Source organism: Marmota marmota, unplaced genomic scaffold (genome assembly GCF_001458135.2).
Source record: "Marmota marmota marmota unplaced genomic scaffold, marMar, whole genome shotgun sequence".
Taxonomy (NCBI): Eukaryota; Metazoa; Chordata; class Mammalia; order Rodentia; family Sciuridae; genus Marmota; species Marmota marmota.
The window spans coordinates 58773901-58784188 of NW_025999977.1; the positions used below are offsets into that span (position 1 = coordinate 58773901).

Genomic DNA, 10288 nt, shown 5'->3' on the forward strand with positions numbered 1-10288 from the left:
CCAGGGCTGCTGCACGTGGGAGCTTGCAGGCTCAGAACCACGCCGTGGTGACGGCTCAGCGTGCTTCCTTCCGGCTTTCCTCAATAGTGGCATATGTCTTTATGTTTTAAATGAAATTAGGGACCACGGAATTTTACACTCTGCTCTCCTGTCCAGCCTTAGCTGCACCGCACCTTCCTGTAACTGTCAGGACCGTTGAAGTGTCCTCCTACCTGCCCCCTTTGTCTGTTACCAGAGACTTGGTCCAGGTGGAGCCGTGTGTTAGGAGGCGGGAAACGAACTGCAGTCCAGATCCAACTGCAGACTGTCTACCCTGCAGGGGGGCATGGAGTCCTGCCACTGCCACGCACAGGAACCCTCACCACAAACCCTGCGGAAGGGAGGCTGGGATCCCATGGCTGGAGAGGCCCGGCCAGGGAGGAGAGGCGGCCTGTCACCCTGCAGTGTGCGTGAGGCCCATGTGGGCCGTCTCCCCCAGCAGCCTTCTTCCCTACCTGCACTTACGAGAAGGGACAGCCAGACAGGTGACAGTTCCTCATGACAGAACAGAAAACCACCTGGAAGGAGCCTGGAGCCCATGCCCACTGTCCTGCAGGACACAACAGACACGGTAGAGCCAACCAGCACTCTGGAGTCCCACATGATGGTGGGGAAGTGACCTCCACAGTCACGTCTCCTAATTTAAACTTGAAGTTTCCACTCACAGACCCATTCACACGCCCTCAAAGTCAGGGCCCAAAACCAGTTCTCAGAACTCGGCCTCCAGGTGGCTCAGGGACCCCTGCAGCAGCTGGTTATTGGAGAACCCCAAGACGGCTCCCTGGGCAGAGCCTAGCTGCTGGCTTCCAGGCCTGGGATCAGAGGGGATGTCCTGAAGGCCCTAGAGAGGGCACCAGGACAGCACGGCACACTGGCCGCCACAGCCTGACCTGGTGCAAGGCGCAGAGGCCTGGGATTGTCCTGGCCGGGCGTCCTCACAGGGGTCTGGCAGCTCCAGGCTGCGAGGATCCACCTCAACAGCTGAACACAAAGAGCAGCCCAGGCAGAGGCTGGCTCCAGGGCCCACAGCCCAGGCTGCCCTTGGAGGGAGGAGCAGGAGGCAAAACTGGATCTGGGCTGTGGGAAGTGGCTGTAACGGCCCTCTCCTCCCAGGCCAGGGCCCAGCACCGCCCCCCCTCACTTAGGAGGGCAGCTCACGTGGCCCTGTGTGCCCGCTTGACCCTGTTCTGCTGGCTCCACTGGGCACTCAGGCAGCCGCACCCGCAGCTCCTCCCACCCCACACGGCTCTGGGGTCTCTGGCCTGAGACATTCCCAAGTGGATATTCCACTGGAAGGCATGAGAGCTGGCGCCTCGAGGACCTTCCTCAGGCCGTGGCCGGCCCCATGCCTGGACTCTACCTGGAAGCAAGTCACAGAGAGCAACAAAGAAAGTTCTCATTTTTAAAAGGAAGAACCGTCCGGAGGCAGAGTGGGAGCTCACTGTGGGACCTTGGGCAGGACGGTTCGTGCCGAGCGCCACCCCATGTCCACAAGGCCAAGGGAAGGAGCACAGGCCACCACCAAGGCTGGCTTCTAAAGCGCCTGGCTCAGAACTGCCTCCAGCTCCCTTGTTTGTCCAAAAGACCAATGAGATCCTCCCGGGCTGAGTCCAAGCCGGTGCCCCGACCCGGGGAGCCCAGGGGAAGGCTGAGCTGCACACAGACTGCTGACCCCAGAGTCCCACCATTCCTCTGTTGAAGAAGATCCAACACCCCGTGACCCATCCTGGGTGACACGGGGGAAGCCGAGGTACAACAAGGAGCAGCCACGCCTGGCTGTCCCTGGAACCGGAGTCAGGCTTAGGGTTTCTGCTGTAAGACAGATGCTGCAGGGTCCCTGAGCCACCTGGAGGCCACTGTGGGGCCAGAGCCCCAGACACAGGACCAGTTGTTACCTTTTTTTCTTTTTTGGTACCGGGAATTAAACTCAGGGACACTGGACCACCGAGCCACATCCTAGCCCTATTTTGACTTTTATTTAGAGACAGGGTCTCACTGAGTTGCTTAGTGCCTCGCTTTTGCTGGGGCTGGCTTTGAACTTCCAATGCTCCTGCCTCAGCCTCCTGAGCTGCTGGGATTATAGGCGTGCGCCACCGCGCCCGGCCAGCTGTTACCTTTGAGGCCTGGGACGAGAATCTGCACAGAGCAGGCGTCATCCACTGTCTGCTGAGGACATCCAGATGGCGGCAGCAACAGGAAGGCCAGGCCAATCAGCGTGCCCGCAAGAGCCAGGTCCCTCTTCATCATGAGCACAGGCAGGACATTGACCTGACGGAAGGAAGGCACAAACAGTGAGGGACTCCAGAGCGTGGGGGTGACGTGAGCAAAGCGGGCCTCAACCAGCCCACCCTGTCCTTCCCCTCCAGGATCTGGAGCCTCGCTTACTGGCTGGGCCACGAGCTGACCTCAAGCCCCAGTCAGGCAGGACACTCACAGTCCTCCTTCCCTGAGCCTGTGAAGGCTGAGCGTGTCCACAGTCACTGCTGGGATGAGCTGCCCAGCACCAGGCCTGCCCCAGGACCCCATGTGATCCTCAGAAAAGACTCGGGCACAGAGGACAGGTGGCACAGACGGAGGCCCCCCACAGAGCTGGGGAGAACTGTCCAGAGGGAACGGCCCAAGCCCGAATGCTAATGGTTCCATTCACTGACAGGAGCCCAGGCCCCACGTCCCCTGTCCGCCAGGAGACAAGGACAGGATGGCTCACTAGCCTCCTCCAGAGAGGCTGGTCAGGAGAAGGAGCCCACTCTGGGAATTGTAGGGGACGTAGTCACGAGTGGCCTCATGGGCTTTGTGCTGTCCTGGGACGGGTGGGGCTCATTGCCCCCCCACCCTGTTCCTCATCACGAGGGGCCTCAAAGCCTGAGTGGGGGAAACCATCAGACCCTAGGAGGAGAGGCGCGGGGGAGGAGAGGCGCGGGGGGAGGAGAGGGGGCAGGGGGGAGGAGAGGGGGCAGGGGGAGGAGAGGGGGCAGGAAAGAAGGCTAGCGGTCGGTCAGTAGAGGCAGGAGGGAAGGAGTGGGGGAGCCCAGGGAGGACCAACGGGGGGCCGGGGAGGGAGGGAGCTCCACAGCACCAACACGTCCATCCTGAAAGGCCACCTGCTGACGCTGCCCGCATCTGACCGGTCAGTGGATCATCCGACAACGTGTGAAAGCCATCCCGGCAGGATGAAGCCAGACCAGCAAGCTTCACTCGGTTGGAAGAGAGAGGACAGATGAGGGGCTTCAGAGGGAAGGCTAGGGCAGGGAGGGGTCCGGGCACGCGGGAGCGGCTGTGACGGTGCCAGGGACCGCTTCCCTGATGCGGGAACAGGAAGGGCTGCCCTCCAACTCTCTCCTCCCCACGAGTGATGACAAGGAAAGGTCATGTGAAGATGGCTTTCTGATGTCACCACCATGAAGGGAAATGTCACATGCCCCCTATGCCCTACTCATGCTAAGGAACAGTCAGGGTGGGTGCAGGGGGAAGAGGGAGGATGAGACAAAAGTGAGGGCAAGGGCAGCATTTGCAGGGCTGTGGCCAAGATCCGGGCACTCACCTCCGCCTTCCTGGAGCCCTGAGGCCTGGGGGACTCGGCCTGCCCTCTGCGTGCCCGGGATGCCAGGGGAGTGAGACACTTCACAGCTCAAAGTCACAGAGAGGGCCTGAGCACCCCCACAGCACACTGACTCTACAGGCCAGCATGTCCCCAGGCCCTGCCCTCTGGGCCACTTGGTCCCATGCTGGCCGTGGGTCCTCTGAGCACCCATGCAGGGGAAGGCCAGAGGCTAACTCACAAGGCACCCACCCATTGGTCAAGTGTCCAATCACAAGGAATCACAGAAGGGAACTGGCCTTCTGCTTTCCCTAAGAGAAAAACACTTGGGCCAGGCCGACTGCAAAAGATGTAAATCCAAAATCAGGAATGGGAGAGAGGGAAGTACACTGGCGAAGGAGAGCAGCCGCAGTTCCAATAAGAGCTCTGGCCCACCCAGCATCTCCCCGTGACACTCTTGGTCAGTTTGTAATGTTTTATGATGCAAAATCTGAACTACGCACACAACTAATGCCATGAGCCTCTGCACCCCCTGTCCAGCCTGGACTGACACCTTGGAGGCATGGTGTGGGTTCTCTGCCAGTCCCCTACCATCCTGCCTGGTAGGCACACAGGGACGGGGTGAGCCTGAAAGAACTATGGCACTTAGCAGTAAAGGGAAGGACCTGAGCCCACCCAGGGCCAACCGTGAAGTCAAGGTGTGCCTCTCCCCACTGCAGCCCCCAGAGCGACTGACCACCTGAATTCTAGCCCCTGGTTCCCTAGCAGTGAACAGCACTGCTACGCAGGCTTATTTTCTTAAATCTATTTGCCGGGTTGGCCAGTTGGGTTTTGTGAGGCACTGACACATTGGCAGTCCTCCGTGTCCAGCCTTTCCACTCCACTCTGCAGGAAGCTGCTGCTCACCGACCGTCTGGTCACAGTAATGCAGAGAGTACGGGTCACCGATGGGGGCTGGGATGGGGTGGGCGTGGGGGGGCAGAGGGATGCGGCTGTGGCCTGAGCTCACCCTGAGTACCCCGGAGCAGACATGCCATTCACATCTGCCTGATCCCGAAGGAAGTCCTGGGGCAGCTCACAGAGCCACCACTTGGGGCTTTGGTGACCAGATGGCATGGTGTTTAATGGGCAGCCACAGAAGCAGCTGCGCCACTTACCAGTACCTTGGGCAAACAGCATGCCTCTTGTGAGCTGGCTTTCTCATCTTAAAATGGAAATGAGAAGCCCTTGGCTATCTGGGGGAATAACGGAGGTGAGCCTATTCAGTGCCCTCAGCACTTATTCGCGTGTAATTCTGGGACATTGCTGAGTCTTTCGGACCATGGTTCCTCACCTGCACCTGGGAATGGTGGAGAGTCTCTGAGGAGCATTGCAGTTGTTTTCTCTGACCTGACGGATGCTGCCCAGCTCCGTCCTCTGCAGCGACTCTGAGGACGGAGCTGTGTGCTCCTGTGTGATGAGCGCACTACCAGAGGCAGGGTGGACACGAGACTTTCCTGGGTGTGTGTGTGGCCCTGGTATGGGCAGAGGTGCTGTTCAGGGCCTCTCTGCTGGGAGTCTGGCTTCCTGCCCTTCCACACCTGTCTTCGTGCTATGGAGAGCCATCGCTTGGGGAGCACTTCCACGGACCAGGCCCCGTGCCAAAGGCTTGGTGCATGGTGCTCTGAGGCCAGCCTTTTCTGCTGCTGCCTCTGACCACTGTTTGGTTGGTTGGTTTGGGTTTGGGTTTTTTTTCCAGGGGGAGGTGTTTATTGTTTTTGTTTTTGTTTTTGTTTTTGTTTTGTGTTGTTTTGTACCAGGGATTGACCCAGGGTCACTCAACCATTGAGCCACATCCCCCGCCCTTTTCATTTTTACTTTGAGACAGGACTTTGCTAAGTTACTGAGGCTGGCTTTGAGCTTACGATCCTCCTGCCTCAGGCTCCAGAGCCTCTGGGAATACAGGCGTCACCCCCACACTCGGCTGCCCTCTTCATTTTCTGAGACAAGGCCTTACTAAGTTGCCGAGACTGGACTTGAACTTGAAATCCCTGCCTCAGCCTCCTGAGTTGCTGGGACGACAAGTGTGTGGCCACCATGCCCAGCTCCCAGAGTCTTCACCACATCTAACGTCCACACAGAATGCCCAGGGTCGGTCGCTGGCTACACGGTCCACCTGTGGGGGGGCCATGGCTGCCACACGTGGGTTAGTGCTCTGCTGTCAGTGTTCTGAAATTCCCAGGAGTTTGGGTAACAAGGGGCCACAGCGTGCAGCCAGGCCTGCTCTTGACAGCGCTCTTGACCCTACGCACTTGGCCACCACCTGGGCGGCAAGTATTTTGATTCCGTCTTCTGAAAACAATGTTGACCCTTGCAGCACGTTCCACACGCCCGGCCCTTGGTCCCTCCCCGTGTTTGCTGGGTGTAAACCATGCTGAGTGTTCGAGGTTCCTCAGCTACCCCAAGCTGACGGGGTTTCCTGTCTGGTCAGAAACAGTTCTGCCCAGAGACAGCCGGGCGTTTAGCAACGGTCGCCGCTCTTGCTGTACAGGTCCTACGGTGATGTCCAGAAGGATGGGCTGATGCTATCACCAAGAAAGGAGGTGACCAGGGCGAGGCAGAGGCCAGAGTGAGCCACTCTGGGCCTGCTGGTACAACCCCCCTCAGCAGCCCCCTGCCCACGCATGTGCTTGGGGCCTGCTTTCCAGCGGGCCTTTCCCTGGGGACAGGAAGAGGCACAGGCCTGCCCTCCAGTCGCTCTCAGACTGTGGCTCCAGCTATGAACCAGGGCAGGTAGGCACTGGGTGGAGGCCCCACCCCCCAGGAGCCCCCCGCCCCAGCGCTCTGGCTGTGCTGCTGCTCGTAAGAGGAATTTGGAACTGAAAGCTGCAGCAGGCGCAGGATCTCTTTAAGAACAACATCCTTATCTCCCAGCCAGGCCCGGGTCTCTGAGGCGCCATCCATGAGATCAGCTCCGCAGGGAGAAGGCATGAAACGTGCACTTCACACAGGGACAGGAGAAGGAAGGGGAAAGCGTGACTCGAGCTGCCAAACACACTGGCTAAATACCTCCAGCAGGACCCAGCGCGTCCCAGACACTGCAAATGCCCACCAGGAGCCACACCTGAAGCACGAGGGGGGCTGGTTTGACTGGCAGACTGAGCTGCCCACGCTGGCTTCCTGCAGTGCCCTCCCCAGGGTTTACAGCAATTCCCAGCCAGGACACGGTTCTTAACTCCTCACCACGACCACTGCAGGAAGAGGCCCCTTCCCTCTTGTCTCCCTGGATTTAAGCAGATTATGGGCCTGGTCCCTTCTCAAAATCAGAGATAAATGAACAGCTACAAGGTCCGGGACGCTGCTCGGCCCAGCACCAGACAGAGTCCCCTATCACATGCAGTGGCTTCAAGCATTGCTGTTTGGACGTGGAGGTGCCCCATCTCCGCGGCTCCAGCAAGACCCCGGTTCCTCAGGGCTGGTGTCAGGCAGCAGGCAGGGCCACCCTCTGGAGCTCTTTTCCAGATTCCAGAGACAAGAGGACTCTTGCTGGTAGGAGATGACCCACTGGGAAGGACTGTCCCTCCCTGACTGTGGCCTCCTCCAGTCCCAGCTCTGCCTTACTACCGAGGGTGAGGCAGACAGCAGGTCCCCAGGGAGGGCCACTGCACTCAACGCTGCTCACGATGGCAGATGAGGTCTGTGGCCAGTTACGACCCGGTGGTTTGAAAAGAGAAGGCACCAGGCTCCCCGGCTGCAGGTTGAGTTTTACATAACTAGTGACCCCATCTGGTGACCCCCAGGACTTGACTCCTGTCATCAAAGTCTCCATGAACTTCCTACCAGGAATGACTGAACCCAGTCTCTGCCTGAATCCAGATCCCACCTTCCTCACAGCCCAACTCCACCTCCAGCCCCACATGGAACCTTGTCCCCACATCCGTGTCTCAGTGCCCAAGTAACCCCCCAGCCGTCGGCAGTGTCTCCTACCTGGGCACACTAGGCGAGGGGGCTGTCCTGAGCACTGCTGGCCTGCGAGGACACTGTGCCGCAAAGCCTCATGGCTGCTCTTTACAAGGGCCGGCCCCAGTCCAACACTCGGAGGGGACCCTGCCTGGCTGCCGGACGACCGGCTGCAGCCTTATCTGCAAAAGCTTCCTGTCTGAGACCATCCGCTGCTGCAGGATGGTGCCTGAGTGTGGGAATGCCGGCACCACGGGGCCTGGAGATGGCCCCAGCCTCCAACACCCTCCTGCCTCTTGTGGAATTCTTTTGTGTTTTCTTTTTTCTTTGTTATTGGTTTGTTTTGTTTTTGTTTTGTGGTGCTTGGGACTGAATCCAGGGTGCTTTACCACTGAGCCACATTCCCTGCCCTTTTTACTTTGAGACAGGACCTTGCTAAGTTGCCTAGACTGGTCTGGAACTCGCATCCCCCTGCCTCAACCTCCCGAGCTGCAGGGATTGTGAGCATGGATTGCGAGCGTGGCCCAGGCGCCAAGCCTCTTTTTGCTTTGTGGCTGTTAATGAGTCACACTGTGGAAAAGTTCCTAAGTGTGAAGAAGAAAGAGTGGAGACCAGCACCTGGCAGCACATCAGCCAGAAGTAATTGCAGCTCAGCCTCTCCTGTCCTGTTTCCCACGTGGGACTTCACTGCAAAACTCAGAAGGCACTCACCACTGCCATGGAGACCTGGCCAGCAGTGAGACCCAAATTGCCACTTAAGTTGCATTTAAAAGCAGTGAATGCAGGAACAAAGTCTTGTGGACGTCTCAGGGCCACAGTGTGCAATGACCCAAGGGCTGGACACATTCACACCTCAACACCAGGCAGCATCCCCTCTGCTCCCTCAGAAGACCAACGGTGAGGACAGCAGGACCTGCCAGGCTCCGCCGCCAGGTGCTGGTTAAGACCACTTGCAACCACTGAACCAAGTCTCATCACCAGCCCCATGTTAGAGGTCAGGAGTCAGAGACCTCGCCCAAGACCAGTTAGCAGAAATGGGCAGGCCACTGCTGCCGAGCCAGCCTCCATGTCCCTCCTTCCTGGACCCCTCCTGTACAGCTGCTGTAGAGTTGTCTGTTCACATTGTCCTGCAAGGTAAAGGGCTTTCAAAACATGCCAACAACCTGAGAAATACCCTGTTACAAAAATAAAAGTGGTGATTCCATTTGCCTATTTTGCATAGGTTGTAAATCAGACCACTTCAGATGATAAACCATGTTCACACTGTATGCACACTAGTACCAGGAAGTCACCAAGGGGCACCAGCCACTTCCATGTCCTGGCCTCTCCACTCAGCCTCTGGAGAGCATCACGCCACGGGAAGCACTCTTTTGCACATGAGCTCTGACCCCACAGACTGTTCCGCTCCAGGGGCCAGGAGAAGATTGGTCACATCCAGTATTTACATTTCTCACAGATAACCAAGAGGTCAGAGAGCAGAAGTCACATGAAAACCACTTTGTCTCTGGATGGGAACTTTCACAGAGGGTCACGCCAGACATGCTCCCATATCTCTGGGGCACTTTGTCCCTAAGGACATTAACCACAGCCACCTCGGGTCCTCATCCAGAGTTTCTCCAGAGTTCCCTGAAGTGCAAGGCAGCAGTGAGGCCTCCTCATGCAGGACTTGCTCATCTGGTCCTGTCCTAAGCACCCCTCTCCCTCCCAGCCCACACTGCCAATGCCCAGCAGCCAGCAGGTCCCAGGGCACACACATCGCTGCCAACACGTTTCAGACCTTTATTCTTGCGAAGTAATGAGAAGGCACTGAAGACTCCAATGTTAGCAAATGGATGAGAGCCAGCTAAAACTCTGCGTCTGAGGCAGGTTACGGCACTCTCTGTCCAAGCTTCTATCCAAGGCCGGAATCTGGATCACACTGCTTGTCATGGATTGCCTGGAGGGGGTGGCCACCCTGCCTTAGAGGACACCATCAGATTCCTAGGGAGCCTAACTGACTTAAAATCAGATTGCTTTGCTGACCACTTGGAAGCCAGTGACCGTGTGGAGGCCAGTGTCCACTGAACACGTGGAAGTCAGGGCATCGTCAGAGCTTCTCAAACTGCAGCCAGTGACAGAATCACCCAGAGACTTGTTAGGACAGATTGTGGGGTACCATGCTTTAAGTAGTGGGATCCAAGCATTTTCTTCTCTATCAAGCTCACAAGAACCAGGACCACACTTTGAGAACCACACCTGCCTCATAGATGGCTGTCAGCATTCAAGGGAGCACAGATCAGTGGCTGCAGCCAGAATTGTTTGGTGCCTGCCCCCCTTGCCTGTGTGCCCTGAGCTGCCTCACTAGCCTGCACGTGCCTGCTGCAGCACAGCCAGAACTGAAAATCAACACACCCACCCCCACGGGAGGGAAGGGTGCTTGCTGGTGGACCTGTCTTGAAGAAATGCCGCTTAACCCTCTGGTCCGTGGCCAACTCCACCGCTGAGCCAGCACACCCACAACACAAAGGGACATGGTGAACTGCCCAGCATAGCTTCCTCACTCACAGGGCAACTGTGGACCTGAACTTATACCAGGGCTCCCTGGGGGGTGGTCCTCAGGCCTCTCACCCTCCCAGGTCATCTCTGAGGCTCGCAGGAACCTCCAGAAATGAGGCTAGTCAAGGAAACAGATCTGAAGCCAAAAAGAAAAACAAGCTTCCTAAGGCATACATTAGAAATTCACAAATGCCATTGCTTATCTTCCCAACATGTCCCATTTGGCTCACAGACTTC

At 57.7% G+C, this 10288-nt stretch overlaps 1 protein-coding gene across 7 annotated transcripts in view; it reads right to left on the minus strand.

The window, feature by feature from the left end:
- The window catches only part of Colec11 (collectin subfamily member 11), a 33160-nt gene extending 25443 nt beyond the window's left edge, over nt 1-7717 (minus strand). Inside the window, exons 1-2 of one of the 7 annotated variants that reach the window (XM_048804883.1) lie at nt 7544-7717; nt 2154-2307 (exon numbers count right to left, since the gene is read on the minus strand). In XM_048804883.1, the coding sequence (XP_048660840.1) occupies nt 2154-2286 (133 nt within the window). In that variant the 5' untranslated portion in view covers nt 2287-2307; nt 7544-7717. Of the gene's footprint in view, nt 1-2153; nt 2308-3159; nt 3328-3580; nt 3745-7543 lie in introns of those variants that run through there. The other 6 variants (XM_015480013.2, XM_048804884.1, XM_015480014.2 and 3 more) reach the window with 6 other exon arrangements.
- Between the last annotated feature and the right edge of the window lie 2571 nt (nt 7718-10288).